Consider the following 17,416-nt stretch of genomic DNA (forward strand, 5'->3'; position numbering starts at 1 on the left):
TCTTCAAATGGATTACTGTGATAGTACAACTCGATCACAAGCGCCATTCTCCAAATGGATTACTGTTCAATCGAGTCCAAATGGATCACTGTTTAGTCATATTGTAATAGGGATAAACAAGCACACCCTATTTTGTTAGTACAAGTAGCTTGACTAGATCTTCCAACCTTTTCCACAATTTTCGTTTACTACTTTATCTCGTAAACTCAGTAAACGCACGTTTGTTTGGACGTCATTGATTAAAATCTTGTTAAATTTATCTTCTAAACAATAACAAGAAATGAATTGAAATTCATAAAATTTATTTTACGACATTCGGGCTCAACAATCTAGCAGGTAAAACCGAGACAAACAGTTCAATATCGAGAAACGAGTAGAAAGCTGAGCATCAAATCCAGTATTCTACTGGTAGCCCAATCTGGAACCAAGTACTTATTAAACAAAATTGCTTCAAGAACAAAATTCACAAGGGTCATAACACCCTTTGAAATTTAGATGCAAAGACAGTGACCTCATTCTTTCTTTCCAATTCCGTTCGACATGTTATAAATTCCTCGTCCCTGTACGAAAGACATAAGCGAGAATCGAGATCGACGCAGTTAGATGAATCATTTAGCATTTTTTGAACTCAACTGCAGTGAAGAGAGGTAAACTTACAATAAGAAACAGTGATGAAGCTGCTAAAGCAATTGGAATGGCAACAGAGGTGATTTTATCCATTGGCCCTTTAAGATAAGTGTGCTTGTGAATGCTCTGGAAATATTTTTGCTTCTCAATAAGTTTCTCGCGGGGTCTAAAAGGTTGTTCCGCCATTCTACATTACAATTCAAGCCAAAAATTAGTCAATATATAAACAAACATATGCTTTCGAGATGTGCACCATAACCTTTGTAAACCAGTAAGCCTCTTGCAATTGTTCCAAATCTCATTTCCTTTATACCATAAACAAGAACCAAAAAAGAAAAAAAAGTTCGAAAGCAACGACAATGAGAACGAGTACAAAACGTTTACAATGATAAAGCTCAAGAACATGACACATTGCAAACGAGCTAGCAATCAAAGCTCTATAAGAGAAAGAAATATAGGTACTCAGAATTACGACTGCCTCGAAATGTAACGTGTATTGATCAGAAGGCTCTAGATCAAAAAGGATTTATAGATAAATTAGGCGCCACCATGCACCAACCTTCATTTTCAATGGTTGAAACATGAACTAGTCCACAAATGAAGTGAACACTGAGAGAATCATTCTATGTGGAACTCAACACACGACACAGAACGCCACTCAAAACTTCCATCAATATCAAGCGTTCATGAACACAGCAGATATTAAAACAAGGTTCGCGTAACTGTGAGACGATTAGGATCCCACACGTTACTACTACATTATTTATTTATTTACTAATGAAAACAACTACTTTCATTGAGAAAAAAAAAATGAAAGACTACAAGGACATACATAAAACAAAGCTCTGAATGGTACAAAATCATATGATTTGTATCCCTAATTCTCCCATGTGTCGTTTCCGACATTACGCCCCACATGCCAGAAACATCTTAAGTGCATCGATTGTTTAAAGTAACCATAAATTCACTTGGAAGAATTATATTTATCTTCAATCTCACACAAGTTCATATATCTGATCCACCAAATTTGACAAATCTCAATTATACAAGCCAGGAAAAGCTAGAATATCCCTTCCTATCCAGACTTTTCCCAGTTAACCACACGAATTCCATCTTCGACGAACGTAGAAACAAGTACCCATACGAATGAAATGTGCTGTGAAACATTGAAATAAAATCAAAACCTCCTCACAATAACCATCAAAATAAATCCAAATTTCCAATAACGAGTGGTATAATAAAACCAGTCCATGTTTCAATCAACGGGTAAACAATAACATCAAAACTTGATTCCCTAAAAACACTCATCGAATTGAAATTAACAAGAGCACAGAAAGACAAAAAGAAATAAAGGAACCGATCATTTCAATAGATAAATCACAAATAAAAATGATCGACAAACAGATCAACGAGGTAGTAATTGAAGAACAATGAAAGAACAATTACAACATTGAAATTCCAATCCTAGATCAAATTATCATGGCGTTAATGGAACATTGCTACCAATCCTAAAGAAGAAACCAGAGAATGGAGCTAAACTCACGTGAGGATGGAGAGCGGGAAATCGTAGCTTCAGAAGCTGCAGCAGATGAGGGCGAAGGAACGATGAGGACTTGGCGAATGTCTGTGATGTGAAGGCGGTTTCGTTTTCATTACCTTTTGTTTTATATAAATAAAGTTCATTTAATTATTTAACTATAAAAAATGTCTTTTTATTAATTTATTTAAAATTAAAAAATTTACCAATAAATTAAACATAATTAAATTTATATCCAATATTCTGAGTACCCACCAAATGAAAAACCGCGGGATCCGAAGGCGGTAAACGACAAGCTGCGAAACACTATTAGCAGCATCGCAGGCCTCCGCCAAAAGTTCTCCTCGATTCTTCATTCCCCATCCGCTCCAGCTTCCGGACTGATTTCTCGCTCTCCACTGGTTGTTGGTTCCCTAAGCCACCAAATTCGCATCAGGTTTGCTCCCTATCCAGTTTCATTTTCAGGAGTAAGATTCGGAGAATCGTCATCTGTCAATCTGAATTGGAGTTTGAACTTTTTGTTAACTGATTCGTTCTGTTTTCTTTGTATGTTCAGATTTGTCTACGATGTTGTTGTTAGTTATGTTTATACTCTTGAAATGATTAGATTTGGTTTGATAAGTGTTTTCGGGGATTATAAGTTTTGTTCTTAGTTTTATCCGTTTACTGACTAATTGGTAGTACTGGCTATGAGTAAAATTCTGAGTAATTGAATTAAAATCGTTTACGGTTTCATCCAGTGCAGTTGTTTCGGTTCTATCCTCCAGTCAACTACTGCGAAGCTTGGACAATGGTGGAGCGCGAACGCCAGTAGCTTGTCAGCGTGTTTGGCTGCGTGCTTTCTGTAGGCTTCCAGCTAAAATGCGCTCCAAGGATAGGATTTCATACTTTTATGATGGTATTATTTTAGTTTTCTCTTTCCCTTCTACAGCTACTCCTTTGACTTGCTATTAATTCTAAGGCTCAAGTTCTTCCCGATCCAGCTTGGGACAATTTTCTCTGAAATTATGAGAAATTTCATGAAATATAGGTGTTTGTATTAAACTTTCTGTTTACTCCTTCCTTCCAAATTTATTCATTTCGATTTAATATTTTCTTGCAAACCATCCAGCTAGAGTAGTAAATAGCACATTGAAAGAATCATTGATTTATGGATTATTTCGTGATTGTATTCAACTATCGTCTATTTCTGCGCTGAACCTGTGCTGATGCCTATTAAGACATTTTATATTTATGCAATAATTGCTGATTAGAATCGTATGACTTGCCTATTTTCCAAGCCACACTTCTATTTTTTTAAAATGGTATCAAATACCTAATGATTTGTAGATTGCAAACCATATCCATTTATATGTTCTTTTTACTTTTGATGAAGTTGTACACGTGACACATGTAGAAGTAAAGTTATGCATAATTCCATTCAAGTTAACGACAATATTTTAGATGGTTGTGGATTTTAAATTTTCAACTCGCCAAACTATGTGAAACCATTTTCAAAACACAAGGGTAAGTTTTGCAAAACCAGCATACTACAGTTTTAATTAATTTATTTATTTATTTTTCTGAGTTAAATGAGGTGGAGGAAATCTGAACCTTCAACCTTTTAGGATGTAAGTAATGTTTTGACTAGTTGAGTTATGTTCATGTTGGTATTAGCAAACTACAGTTATGTGATTAATACCACTTCATATATCTAGATCTCCAAACGTAAGCTCTGTCAAATTTCAAAGCTTAGCCAAAGTTTTGTGTCCTGCATTTATCTTGCTTTTCAATTGTAGACTGTTTGGAACTCTGGCACTTAGTTATCCTTCCAGATTAGGAAGTCAGTTAAGCTTAAGCATCACACAAAAGTTGGTTTTACAGGGGACGTTGGAAGTGTTTACTTTGGTCCAAATCATCCAATGAAACCACATCGGCTCTGTATGACTCACCATCTCGTTCTCTCGTATGAGCTTCATAAGAAGATGGAAATTTATGTTAGTCTCTTTCTTTTTTATTACGTCTTATAGTGACGCTCTTAATGTCTGCTCGTAGGTTTATTGTTCTTCTTGTTGATTTTTGTTCTACCAGCTCAGGCTATATACATGTTTTTGTTTTGATGTATAATGCAGCGTCCCCACAAAGCATATCCTGTGGAGCTTGCTCAGTTCCATTCAGCTGATTATGTGGAATTTCTGCACCGAATAACTCCAGATACTCAACACTTGTTTGCCAATGAACTGTCTAAATGTAGGGATTTTCTCTTGATCTCTTTCACCATATCTCTGCAGTTCCTTGGCATGTGTATACATGGAACTAGCGAAAAATTTGACAAATATTCACTCTATGTCAGATAATCTTGGAGAGGATTGCCCTGTCTTTGAGAACTTGTTTGAATTCTGCCAAATATATGCTGGTGGAACAATAGGTAATATTCAATAATGGACGTCTTGCAATTCATGCCAAGAATATTCCTTGACTCGTTACTGTCATCCTCCTTGCAGATGCTGCACGCAGATTAAATCATCAACTATGTGACATTGCAATAAATTGGGCAGGTGGCTTACATCATGCTAAAAAGTGCGAGGCTTCTGGGTTTTGCTATATCAATGACTTGGTTTTGGGGATTCTAGAACTTCTGAAGTATCATTCTCGTGTTTTATATATTGACATAGATGTACATCATGGTGATGGGGTAGAGGAAGCCTTTTATTTCACTGACAGGTACAACATGACCTACACTTTCTAGTTCTACATTGAATCTACACTCGGAAACAGGAAAATTTGTTCTATTGAGTGTTTGGTATAAGAAAATTTGATAAAAGTTGAAGTTGGCATTAGCTGTACGGACATCAACTTTCTGCTTGTAAATTCATATTTATAGATTATTGTTATTTACTTCTTAATAAAGCGTGTATATTGGTAGAATGAAATAAAATTTACAGAATGGGAGAATCCGAGAAAAATTCTCTAGAATAATGAAAGGAATCCTAGCTAGCGGTTGCAAGTGATGATAGAGAGATAATAATTACAAAACTCCCTGATATTAGAGCTCAAAGGAGGATAGAAATTCCACAAAATTTTCTGTCAGACCTTATATGGGTTGATAGGTCAAGTTGGAGAACTTCAAAATCTTTTTATAATTACTCTTCTTTTCTACTCTAAATCAATTGAATATGTTTTTTTTTTTTGTTGTAATTTCATATTCTTGGATGGGGAGGATACGCATCCATTTTCATTATATTGTAGCTCTCTCTTCTAATTCTTAATGTTCACAATCGTCCATGACAGGGTGATGACCGTTAGTTTTCACAAGTTTGGGGACTTGTTTTTTCCTGGAACTGGTGACGTTAAGGTGACCTTTCTAAATTTTCTAATCTCTTTGTTGGTGCTTACAATGGAGATGTTAGAAATTACTGAATATTAGTTGATATATTGCCCTCTTTGCTCTTCTTTTCCACATTCCTCTATTGTATCATTGCTGTCTGTTTCAGAATATATATTTGTGTGCTTAGAAGAGCCTTCAGGGTATGATTTCACTGTTCTTTTACGTACATCGGTGGATTTGGATTTTTTTTCCCACACATCTTTGCTTGATATGATATTCATTTTTTTATTGGTACCACTACCTTCTTAGATTGGTTAATTTTTTTAAAAAACTTGAAATTCGTTGCTTGGTTGGTGGCTTTTGGAGTCGGTACTTTAGGTTACATAACAAATATAACAATATTTTGTTTTATGATGGAGAGGAGAAGGTACTCCTAAACTCTACCTTCTGGGACAAGGAAGGAGTTTTGTGGCATGTTTTTTTTTTTTTTTTGCCCTTAGGGGAGTTTGGCTGGAGAGGATTAGTAGGATTATTGAAAGGGCTGAGAGATCCTCGGAGGAGGTTTGGGAGGCTGCTGGGTGTAATGCCTCTTTATGGGCCTCAATTAATGAGACCTTTTGTGATTACCAACTTGGTCTCATTCTTTTAGTTTGGAGTTAGGTAATGTTGAGATTTTTTCAATGTTTTTATGCCCTTTTACAATTTTTTTTTTTTTTTTTTTTTTTCATTTTTTTCCATGAAAGCCTGACTGCTCATTACAAAAGAAAAAAGATCAAGGTCTTCCTGTTTGACCCTCTATCGACAGTAGTGCATTTTGAGCACAACCACATTTCATGGCCTCGCCTTTTTGTCAGGAGGACTTCATTCAAGTATTTTCGGTGGTTTGGAGTTTCTTTGGCTTCTTTTCCTAAGTGATGTTAGTATACTTGTTGCAAGTGCATCCTCCTCCCATTCAAGAGAGGTAGATTGTTGCGGCAAGGAATTTCTTTAGTTGGAGAGAAACAAAGGGGTGTTTTACATGGTCTGATGCCGACACCAATGCCTCCCCTTCCTCCCGATGGATCTGTTGTCAATTTGGCTTATAATATTTAATTTCATGGTGGTGTGGCATTTTCTTTATATTTTACCACCTACTCGTGTTGATCTTACATTTCTGTAGCAGCACCCCACCCCCCACCCCCCCCCCCCAAAAAAAAAAAAAGAAGGGAAAGGGGAACTAGAAATTTCTATCCTAATAACCTTGATAAACAGGATATTATTCTGCTCTTAAGATTTTAAAATTTGGAAGCTCGATGGTACTCATAGATATTAATATTTTGAAGGAAATAGGAGAAAGAGAAGGCAAGTTTTATGCCATTAATGTTCCACTGAAGGATGGAATAGATGATGGTAGCTTCACAAGACTTTTTAGGACTGTAAGTTGAATAAAAGCTCTTTGGAATTAAGCTTTATGCCTTTGCTGTTATTTCTATTGACCAGGCTGTGAATTCTGTATGTATAGATTATCTCCAAGGTTGTTGAAATGTATCGACCAGGTGTCATTGTTCTCCAGTGTGGAGCCGATTCATTGGCTGGTGATCGCTTAGGCTGCTTCAATCTCTCTATTGATGGTATGTTTTTATTGTAATTAATGGACTTTGGACCTTCCCTCCCCTAGCAGGGAAAAGCAGAAGAAAAAAAAAAACCTCCATTTCTTCCGCCTTTTTAATTAACTTGAAGGCAGTGTTGCAAGTAACATTAAGTTCTTTATTCTTCCAACAGGTCATGCTGAATGTGTTAGATTTGTCAAGAAATTCAATTTGCCATTATTGGTATGCTTTTTCTGGAGGACTAAAATTCTGTATTTAATTGTATATAATTATAACGAGATATTCATAGAACTTTCTGTACCTAAAGGTTACTGGAGGTGGAGGTTATACCAAAGAGAATGTAGCTAGATGTTGGACTGTTGAAACGGGTGTTCTTCTGGATACAGAGCTGCCTAATGGTATAAAAAGTCAAATAGTATTTTCCTCCAGCCTTTTTTATTCCTTTTCTCTTGGTTTTCCTTTCAATACTTCTTGTTTCTGTTAGATTTTTCCTTCCATCTTTATTACCTGTTTAGATTTCTATGTAGTGCATCGTTTTTGCCTTGTTAAATTGAAAGGTTTTCTCTGAAGCTTGCATGTTAATTACGCTGAATATTTTGCCTGCTCTGCTGTTTAACCAGTGCCTGATATTTACCCCAACCAATTTAAACCTCTTTCTGTTTCTTTTATAAAATATTTCTGATTCATAATGTGGAAGTTTCTGTGCATGTTCTCTCGAGTTGAGAATCATGGACGCATGCTGAAAATCTAATCTTTATTGCAGAAATCCCAGATAACGAGTATATCAAATATTTTTCTCCAGATCATTTGCTAAGAATTCCAAATGGGCATATGGTTGGTATTTTCTCCAAATTTACGTTATATGTTTGTTATTTGCTTTCTTACCAACGTTTAACATTACTTGGATTTTCCTCACTCAAGCCCCTTTATTCTTGGGATTTCGCTGGCAGGAAAATTTAAATACGAAATCTTACATTAGCACGATCAAAACACAAGTCTTGGAAAATCTCCGTTTCATCCAACATGCTCCAGGTGTACAAATGCAAGAGGTGGGTTTCTGGCTAAAGTTGCATGTCTAGTCAACCAGGTCGTTTTATCTTTGAGCATAATTGGCTGCTTGGTTGAATCAAAATACAGATAGTTTGATATATCCTTGTGGTGGAAACTAATAGCTTGTCGTTAATAGCCTTTTAAGTTCGGTAGCTTCATTTGCCTCCAATTTTTTGAGTTTTCCGTCACACGAATGATATTTGATACTCGGTGTGATAAAAAAAATCTCTCTTTTCCAAGGATACCATATCTGTTGTTACCATATGAACTGTGCACAACTCACATGCTTGTAGGCCACCCTAATTGGATCCTATGTCTGATTCAATTCGTTGTATGTTGCCTCTTTGGTTTCTTGTGCGAGATTAAGTAGGTAGGGAGATGTTAGACCCAATATGTGCATGTTCATGGCTAAAATCACTTTTTTTCGGTGGTTAAAAATTACTTGAAAACATATCTTTAATTGATTTTGAAGGACTAGAGGCATGTTTTAGAGGAATTTTAACCACAGAAAAAGTGATTTTTATCATTTTAAAATCACTTTCAAACATGCTTGTAATAATATTAGTTGAATGATGGGAAGTGTATGTTGGAGGAAAAAGGAGTAATGTGTATAAATAAATCAGTTGTTTTACTAGATTTACACTCGGATGCGTAAACCATATGCATGCAAGATGCCACTGGGATTGAGGGCAACTTTTTTTCTTATGCAGGTTCCTCCCGACTTCTATATTCCTGACATTGACGAAGATGAGCAGAATCCTGATGAGCGCATGAACCGTGAGTGTCTTCAAAATTTAGAACAACACTCTCTCTTTTCTTCTCTGATACATCTTATTTATGCATTTGTCAATTGAATTTAAATTGTCATTTCAGGGCACACCCAAGACAAGCAAATCCAGCGTGATGATGAACATTATGAAGGCGATAACGATAACGATCACGATATGGATGATGCGTGACGTTCATTCTCGATTTTTTTAAAAAAAGGTTAGATGACTGACTTCAGTAGAACTAAAAACATGTAAATAGATCGACCTGTCTATTATCTCTGTGGTGGTGCGTTTTTTCCTCATCTCTTCGCTTTTCCTCTTCTGGAAAGAGCCTTTTTTTGTTATGGATTTTTGTAGGTTTTGTTGGTTGCAAAGAAAACAGGGTAGAGAACAACATTTTGGTCTTCCATTTTGAAATTCTTTTTCTTTTACGGTCTCTCTTTCGTTCGTTAAATCAAAACAGCCCACATGGTTTAGGTTAAGAATGGAAAAAGTTTCCATTAAAATAAAATCTTAATATCAAATGTTCAGAATTTTATGTTTGGTTTGTTTAGATATTTATTGAGCATTTTAGGAAAATTTTGGAAAGAAAGAAAGAAAAAAAAAACTAATTTTGTTGCTTCCAAATATGCACATAATTTTGTAAACATTTTTGTATGCATCAGATAACTATTTGATTTTTTGTTTTTAAAAAGTTATACTTGTTTTCTTACAATTACTTAATTAATACTTTCATCTTTTTTATACGATCAAAATTTGTTTTGAATTTTAAAAATAATCTTAAAAGGTAAGCAACAAAAAACATTATCAAACCCATAAAGCAACAATACAACTCACATGCTTGTAGGCCGCCCTAACTGGTTTTCAGCAAGATTCAAGTTCTAAAATATCAGAAACCCATACGCAAGAATCGACGATAATAGAAAATAGAAAATGACTCTCCCAAACAAAGCTCACAACTTACAACTTTTATCGTACTATGCTCCAGAGTAATTCTTCTCAAAATTTCGAAAAGTACTAAATGAGAATTTTCATTCTACTTACAGATTCTCGCGCTTTCGGATGAATGTTCGAGGCACAGCGAGATAATGTCTTTTCGGGATGCTCGAGACAATGTCTTATCGGGGTGCTAAAACTGGTGAAAGGACATAGTAAAACAAGAGAATATTGCTGGGCGATGGGACAAAAGTATGTGTACTATTTGTTTGCAGTGTGGCCATTGCAGCTTTGATTTTAAGAACAGTATCATTTACCTCCCTTCCTTTTACTTTTCTAAATTTTAAGGACAGGGAATCACGTTTTCAAAAAAGCAAAGTTCTTTGCCTTCTAAAAGCTGGGCATAATCTGATAACATGTTTTGTGGAGAACCTTGGAACCTTTTTGCTCAAAACATGTCCAATTTCAAATTCAATGCCCCAATTCTTGAGGTTCTGAAAAAAGATTTTGCATAATTCCAACAGGTGGTCTCTGACATAGCAGCTCTGAAAGCAGATACAAACCATTTGGCTTGAAATATAAAGGCTTCCCTGACACATTCATCTTCAAATCAACTTGCTCAAGTTAAGGCAGATAGACTTCGTTTAGGAAGCCAAATAGGAGAGAATGAACTGAACCCGACAAGAAATCAATGTCTATTCTGTAAAATTTTATATCGGTTGGAGAGAGAAATGAAGGTGACAGTAATACGTCACGGGCGATCCCACATTGGTTGGAGAGGAGAAATGAGAACGAAATCATTTCTTATAAGAATATGAAAATCTCTCCTAATAGACACGTTATAAAACTTTGAGGGAAAGTTTAGAAGGAAAGGTTTAAAGTGGACAATATCTATTAGTAGTGAACTACGTACGGTTGCTTTGCAAAAGTAAAGTACCCCGCCAGAAATCATTAATCTGAAATGTGTTTGTTCTCTGCTAACATGCTTTCCAACAGCGATTCACAGGCATCTGCAAGCAAGCCCAGAACCTAAAAATTAACACAATGCATTAATTTCACCAGAAGCACCAAATTAGTGGATTGGCCCTCATTCTTGGGACGGCCCTTGAAAAAGTAGTCAAAATCACTTGGAACCATATAGAAACAGTTATCGCTCCTAAGAAATTACAGCGATTGTTTTAAGTTGCTGAGGAAGAAACGAGAAAAGGAAACTATTGCAGACGAAACAAACCTTTTAATCGTATCTTCGACAAGAAAATGGACCAGGGAGCTTCTATTGAGCAATTTCCAATTGAAAATAGACCAATTACCTCGTCGGGTTCGAGTAAGAATTCGGAATGGAGACCCTTCTTCTACAGACTTCACCAAGCACACGAAAGGCATGTAGAAAGGCCTTGTCTGTGTCGAGATCCCACGTCGCTTGGAGAGGACACCGATCGGTGTGCCAGCGAGGAGGCTGAGTCCCAAAGGAGTGGACATGAGCCGATGTGCCAGCAAAGACGCTGGCCCCGAAGGGGGATGGATTGTGAGATCTCATATCGGTTGGGGAGGAGACCGAAACACCATTAACTTGAACTTCGGTATTTTATTGGTTGAAAAACAAGCAAATGGCGAGGGACTCTAGGGATGAAACAGTGCAGAGATGACAAAATGGCTTTACAAAATTGGCTTCAACTCAAAGCTGCAATTGCAACGCCCTCAGCACTGCTTTGGATAAATTTGTATATAATCTATTGAGGATAAATTCATACATATGTTGTCAATCCTTTGGGAGGGAAGTAAAAGACATTGTTTTTTCCTTTAGACACGCTGCTGTAAATTCATCTATTCATGTATCACGCTTTACAACATATAGTTATCCTTTCACGTCCACATTTACATTATAAGATACGACAAGGATAGGGCTTCGAAAACGAAAACATCTTCGTCCCCTGGTCAGAAAGTATAAGCTAAAACAGGTCAAAGATTGCTGCATCTGCTTCCATATTCTCGAGATCTCTACGCTTCGTACTCTCCCCAGAATCCATTGGCATTGCACCAGTTCCACCGTCGAAAAACTTAGGAAGCTCGGGGGGAGCTGCACAACGTATCAGAGCCCAGTTGAGGCCTTCAAAAAACGGATGCTGCTTAATCTCGATAGCCCCTTTTGTTGAGCCTAATCGGTTTTCGGGCTCCTTGGCCAGCAGACATCTGATCAGGTCTCTTGCATGGAAACTAACTATAGGGCAATCGGGGAACTTGAGAGGTTGGGATACTATATTCGCTAATGTGTCCTCATTTCCTGAACCTTTGAAGGGAGTCTTACCATATAGAAGCTCAAACAGGAAAATCCCGTAAGTCCACCAATCAACAGCACTCCCATGGCTATCACCCTTGACAATCTCAGGAGCAAGGTATTCGTGGGTTCCTACAAATGAATTGGACCGTGCACCAGTTGGTTCGACAATAAGCTGCGGTAATAGACCAGCGTTATGATCTGTTTTCGTTCTCCGGGATTTGTATGGAGCAGATACAACTTTGGGAGTGAAGCATGAGACCTGCCAGGATGGATGGAGGCAGAAAGGGTCAATGCAACTAGATTCATCACAGGGATTCAGCGTCCTCTTAGTGGATTCCACAACTGGAGATGATGATTGAAGCAGCGTTGGGTTAAAAGAACATCTAAGGGACAAATCAAAATCCGTGAGCATGATGTGCCCATCTTCTCGAACCAGAACATTTTCGGGTTTCAGGTCACGGTAAACAACTCCTAGCATATGTAAGTACTCCAGGGCAAGAAGAACTTCGGCTACATAGAACCTAGAGAATGAACCGATTCAGCAAGTCCAAATTCAATCAGAAAGACGCTAACCAAATTTGATGATCAGTAACAAAAGATGCAATGTTCTATATCTATCATTCAAACTGACCATACAATCAGACAGAAAAGACAGGAGAACATGCTTTCAATCTAATCCAATCTAATCATCTAAACGCCCATCCACAAATGGAGACAGCCCCCCAGTCTCTTCTTTTTATTCTCTACTTGAAAATACTCCATATACGTACAGTTTCACGTATGCACGAATTAATCGACCAGCCATCATGAGATTAGATTGCCAGCCAAAGTACATACTCATCGCGTAAGAAAACAAATATGTAATCATACTGGAGCACTTAATTAAATCATCACAAACTAACCTGACTGCACGCTCAGAGAAACTCTTGCATGGTTGCTTCTGTCGCAGCACATGGAGATCTCCACCAGGACAGTAGTCCATGACCAAGCATGAGTGCTTATCCGTCTCAAAATGGGCATATAATGTAGGAAGAAATGGATGGTCGAGCATTTGCAGTATCTCTCTCTCAGTTTGTGCCCGAAGTATTTTTTTCCTGCTTGCCAAGAACTCCTTGTCCATCACTTTAATAGCAAATAAACAGCTTGAACCACACAGCTCAGAAAGATACACGGTCCCAATGTCCCCGAGACCAAGTCTCCTTAGCAGCTTGAAATTTCTCAGACCTAAGAATTTATGTTGATCCTGAAGGTGGAGGATTGCTTCCCATTTCAAATCCTTTGACATGTGAGGCCTAACTCCACTACGACTTGATCCACTAAGAATGCTTTCCCCACTGATGCTTGGGCTACTACTACATTCGCCAATACTACTTTTAGAGCTCTGAGAGAACATCCCTTTTTCTCTCGATCTCGATCTCTCATCGAATGGCATAATAGTTGGTCTGTTCCTGTTACAGCAGTTGAGAGATGTACCAGGTCTACTAGATTCTGTGTTTACTACATTTCCATTTACTTCAGTACCTAAAGTTATGCTACTAGAGACAGAATAACCTTTATCTTCTTCTTTACTCTCATGATGCTGTGCATTTTCTGGCATCTGGTTCTCAGATTTTTCTGCTATGGGACCCAAATCAGTGTCAAGCTTTTCCGTGCACCCATCGAACACGCTAGGGGAGGAATTTGGTTCAAGTTTTGCTTTCTTCTTGATAAAACTCTTGGACCTGAAAATAGGTTTGATGAAACGTGTATTATTGAAAGCTGATTTGTTCAGCTTGACAACAGATCCCGAGCTTGATAGAGAAGATAAACAACGCATTGTACCTCTCTCCTCCTTCTTCGGTACTGAATCTTTTGTTAAATCTTCAGTTGAGGAAATAGCCATGCTGTTCACAGCCAGATCCTTCTCACCAGGAGGAGTAAAGGAAGGAGATTTAAGTTCTCCCACTTCACCAGGTGCCTTTATACTTGTCACCTCAGTAGCCATATTAACTACAAGATCCTTCGACATCACTCTATCCACACTCGCCTCTTCTGATACCCCAGTATCCTTGAAAGAAGAAGACTCGGCTACTTGGTTTGATATATCTGTCTCAGTTTTACGTAACGACTCAGGCATCTTATTTTGAGAAGTTGATATGATTCTTTCTGAAACAATGGAAATTTCTACCAAATTTGCTCTGCTTTCATTTACAGGAACACCAGATCCATTGGCCTCAACCACCACAGCCCTATACAATCTCTTGATAGTTCCTGCTTCAGAGATTCTGGGTGAACCTACCAACCTTGTTAACCTCTTCGAAGCAGCCATTTCTGCAGCCTGAGATATGCATAAGCCTCTCAAAGCCTGCTTCAAACTTGCAGGTTCAGAAATTCCTATCCCTGCCATGTGAGATGAACCTACTCTAACCGGTCTTTTCATCGCACTCTTTCGCAAAGCATCTTTATCAACTTCACGTTGCTGCCCTGCCCTCTTACGTAAAGTTCTGATATCAATTGCCTGAAACAGATGGTTAATGTCATCCTCTATAGAAAACCTTTTTCCAACATCTAGCATGTAACTCGTACCAGCTTTCTCGGAATCAATTTCTTCTGTTGATTCAACAATTTCAGAAGTACTGGCTAACGTAGTCATCTTCTGAGGTATAACAATAGAGAGGGAGAGAAAAGATGTGGCTTTGGCTAGGACTGCTAACCCATTTCTAAGGAATCATTTCTAAGGTACAACGTAGATATCAAACGCTGTGCCAATGTCCTCTGAAGCTGTCTTCAAGCAAACTCATTTGCTGAGTTGAACCCACCACCAAATTTCTCCCAAGAACTTGGCAATGAAACATCAAATTTCTGACAGGATTCCAGTTCATGTCAGCCAACCATTGATTATCCTGATGCAGGAATCACACCTCGGATCCAATTTAATACAAAGACACGCTGCATCAAGACAACAAAAATCGTCTTAAAAACATATGCTCAAGGAAGTTTCCCGTATATGTTAGAACCCACTATGAGAAAGCAACAAAGCAAGTAAATCAGCGCCAATTACTATTTCGACTGAAACCATGACTTTAACGACTTAAAGAAGTGTCACGAACGATCATATCCTTCAATATACATTCAGAGTCTACACCAGGCAGATAATCAATTGTGAACTTTATCCATAAAATTTCCAAAATTGATACTCAAAAAGGTCATGAACAAAAGGAAATAACACATCCCCAAGCGTGTTCAAAAGACAACAAACACAAAACGAAAACCAAAAAGGGATTCATTACTCAGCACACTCAAAATCAATCGCATATATATATATAAACATCGAGAACAACAGAATTACAACATCACACAATTTCAACTCAACTTATGCAATTCTATCTTCCACAATAACACCATGATTCTCCCAAAAGAACGAGGAAATGCCATATAATTACCCGAAATTTGCAGCGAACCGATGAAACAAAAACAGCCAAATGGCAGAGTTTCCCTTCCGTAACGTCAGGATAACCGGAGCATCTAAAACCGCCAAGTCGGAGCTGCGGATGACAGAATTCGAAAATGGAAACGGAGAGAGCGAAGGATTGGATGAAAAAGAAAAAGAGTGAAAGAAAAAAGAAAGGGTTTAAGCGAAAGAGGAAAGAGAGGGGGGGAAAAGGAACAGTAGGTAAAGGAAATCACGAGGAATTTGAGAGAGACCACGCCAAAGCCAAAGCCAAATCCAAAGCCAACGCCAACAGGAGCTATGAAGGAGAGCCTACGACTCGACTCGACTTCTCGACTGTGACTCTCCTTTCTTTTCCTACCTCCAAAAATGGCAGAGGAGAGAGAAACCAGATTAGAGAGAGAGAGAGAGAACTCGCGGGTTGAATCAGCGGGTTTAGGTTCAACCGCGAAAGAAAAGAGACGAAGAGAACCGAGGTTTTTTTGCTTCACACGTGGGACCCATCCTAAATTCTTTTGGATTACAACTTATTTATATATATAATATATTATATTTTATAAATACCGATTAAATAAATATTATTATAAATTCTGTGACAACAAAAGTAATGATCATGGTTCTGGTTCGGCGTCCAAATAAAAATTTTAAATTTATTTATTTATATGTAAAATAAAATAAAATAAAATAAAAGACACGTAATTTATTTATTTAAACAAATTAAAGAGGTTTTTTTTTTTTTTTTTTTTTTTTTTTTTTTTTTTTTTTAAATAGGAAATGAAAGGGCATGAAATTTGAAGTCAAAATTAGGTGGAAATGAAGACAAAGGCAAAGGTAAAGGCATGTCCTTAAATAAGAAACTAAAGATTGGAAGGGTGTTTTTATTAAATTCAATTGAATTGAGGGGGTAAATTGTAAATTATAAAATTCTTCACTCCAAACAATGCGTCCCAATTTATTATACCTTTTCTCTCTCCTTTAATATATGCATGTGTTTCGTGTATCGCTTTTAATGTCCCATGCCCCTTCTTTTCTCAATTTACCTTTATCATCAATATTTATTTATTTATTATTATTATTATTAATTTCATCCCGTCCAAAGTGAGTTTAGCTTAATAATAATTTACCTATACTCCATTTTTTATCGAAGATTTGATCTTCCATCACTGTAATTTGATTTGCTAAGAAATCTTATTTGATAGAGATTCAAGAATATAATATTATAATTAATTGACCCAGGGTTGTGTCACTTCATTCAGATAAAAAATGTGAACACGGGATTCAGATAGGGAGGCTTTTCTGAAAAAACTAGTCATGTAGACCTATCAGAGTTCGTTAGGATTTGCTAGCAAAGTTGAAAGTGGTTGCTACTGAACAAACAATTTTCGCAGAACTTAGTAGTGTAATCCATATTTGGTAGTTCATGTACTATGTGTTGGATGAAAGCCCCACATTGACTAATTTAGGGAATGATTCTGGATTTATAATCAAGGAGTACTATCTCTATTGGTACGAGACATTTTTTAGAAATCTAAAACCAGGACAATATCATACAGAGTGATGAATTATTTATATAAAAATAAATAAACCTTCATTTTCTATCCTTTAAAAGTTGCCAAATGGTAAAATTTTTAATATTCTTTAGGTAATAATTGTTGAACTAATTTATGCAAATAAGAAGAAAACTTTTAATATTTAAAAATTTGAAAGAATAAAAAATAATTTCAGTACATTTAAATTGCATTTTATCCTTAAAAAATTAAGTATATAAAATATTAATCGTTTAGAACTAATTTTAATTGACATATTTTGTGAATTTAAAATTTAAGAAATGAATAAAATATTAAAAAAATATGTTTAAGGATGCTAATTTTTAATATATGTAGAATCATAGG

General features: G+C 36.8%; 3 protein-coding genes across 8 annotated transcripts; 1 reads left to right on the forward strand and 2 right to left on the reverse strand.

Moving 5' to 3' along the window:
- Positions 1-281: 281 nt before the first annotated feature.
- On the reverse strand, positions 282-2,302 carry LOC111777549 (uncharacterized). The gene is made up of 3 exons (XM_023657200.2): positions 2,171-2,302; positions 658-814; positions 282-560 (listed from the first exon to the last, which is right to left on the reverse strand). The coding sequence occupies exons 2-3, from the start codon at positions 811-813 to the stop codon at positions 513-515; spliced, it is 204 nt and encodes a 67-aa protein (XP_023512968.1). The 5' UTR covers position 814; positions 2,171-2,302; the 3' UTR covers positions 282-512.
- A 131-nt stretch (positions 2,303-2,433) lies between these two features.
- LOC111777733 (histone deacetylase 9) lies at positions 2,434-11,670 on the forward strand. 4 transcript variants are annotated; one of them, XR_015412110.1, is made up of 17 exons: positions 2,434-2,600; positions 2,905-3,062; positions 4,028-4,140; positions 4,276-4,393; positions 4,497-4,571; positions 4,648-4,867; positions 5,435-5,498; positions 6,794-6,886; positions 6,973-7,081; positions 7,233-7,282; positions 7,368-7,458; positions 7,824-7,894; positions 8,011-8,109; positions 8,821-8,887; positions 8,984-9,097; positions 9,927-10,068; positions 10,341-11,670. XR_015412110.1 is itself a non-coding variant. In XM_023657449.2 (16 exons), the coding sequence occupies exons 2-15, from the start codon at positions 3,026-3,028 to the stop codon at positions 9,067-9,069; spliced, it is 1,293 nt and encodes a 430-aa protein (XP_023513217.2). In that variant the 5' UTR covers positions 2,434-2,600; positions 2,905-3,025; the 3' UTR covers positions 9,070-9,097; positions 9,927-10,137. The 4 variants fall into 4 exon arrangements, 3 of the variants coding, with proteins under 3 accessions (XP_023513217.2, XP_023513216.2, XP_023513218.2); XM_023657449.2 differs by lacking the exon at positions 10,341-11,670 and having other exon boundaries at positions 9,927-10,137; XM_023657448.2 differs by lacking the exons at positions 9,927-10,068; positions 10,341-11,670 and having other exon boundaries at positions 2,435-2,600; positions 2,910-3,062; positions 8,984-9,289.
- On the reverse strand, positions 11,592-15,974 carry LOC111777395 (serine/threonine-protein kinase D6PK). Of its 3 annotated transcripts, XM_087118462.1 has the most exons (4): positions 15,517-15,973; positions 14,660-15,022; positions 12,997-14,591; positions 11,592-12,615 (listed from the first exon to the last, which is right to left on the reverse strand). In XM_087118462.1, exons 3-4 carry the CDS (start codon positions 14,511-14,513, stop codon positions 11,766-11,768), a joined length of 2,367 nt encoding a protein of 788 aa, XP_086974588.1. In that variant the 5' UTR covers positions 14,514-14,591; positions 14,660-15,022; positions 15,517-15,973; the 3' UTR covers positions 11,592-11,765. The 3 variants fall into 3 exon arrangements, with proteins under 3 accessions (XP_086974588.1, XP_086974587.1, XP_023512738.2); XM_087118461.1 differs by having other exon boundaries at positions 12,997-14,976; positions 15,517-15,974; XM_023656970.2 differs by having other exon boundaries at positions 12,997-15,022; positions 15,517-15,974.
- Between the last annotated feature and the right edge of the window lie 1,442 nt (positions 15,975-17,416).

Source organism: Cucurbita pepo, chromosome 16 (genome assembly GCF_057944985.1).
Source record: "Cucurbita pepo subsp. pepo isolate OVF chromosome 16, ASM5794498v1, whole genome shotgun sequence".
Lineage (NCBI taxonomy): Eukaryota > Viridiplantae > Streptophyta > Magnoliopsida > Cucurbitales > Cucurbitaceae > Cucurbita > Cucurbita pepo.

Bases quoted from the DNA above. Each gene is read 5' to 3' on its own strand.
- LOC111777549 (XM_023657200.2), bottom strand. From the start codon at position 813: ATGGCGGAACAACCTTTTAGACCCCGCGAGAAACTTATTGAGAAGCAA. The intron at 561-657 runs GTAAGTTTACCT...TCTTTCGTACAG, and splicing joins CTTCATCACTGTTTCTTATT to GGACGAGGAATTTATAACAT.
- LOC111777733 (XM_023657449.2), top strand. From the start codon at position 3,026: ATGCGCTCCAAGGATAGGATTTCATACTTTTATGATG. The intron at 7,283-7,367 runs GTATGCTTTTTC...CTGTACCTAAAG, and splicing joins AATTCAATTTGCCATTATTG to GTTACTGGAGGTGGAGGTTA. The intron at 7,895-8,010 runs GTTGGTATTTTC...TTTCGCTGGCAG, and splicing joins GAATTCCAAATGGGCATATG to GAAAATTTAAATACGAAATC.
- LOC111777395 (XM_087118461.1), bottom strand. From the start codon at position 14,726: ATGACTACGTTAGCCAGTACTTCTGAAATTGTTGAATCAACAGAAGAA. The intron at 12,616-12,996 runs GTTAGTTTGTGA...TTCATTCTCTAG, and splicing joins TTCTCTGAGCGTGCAGTCAG to GTTCTATGTAGCCGAAGTTC.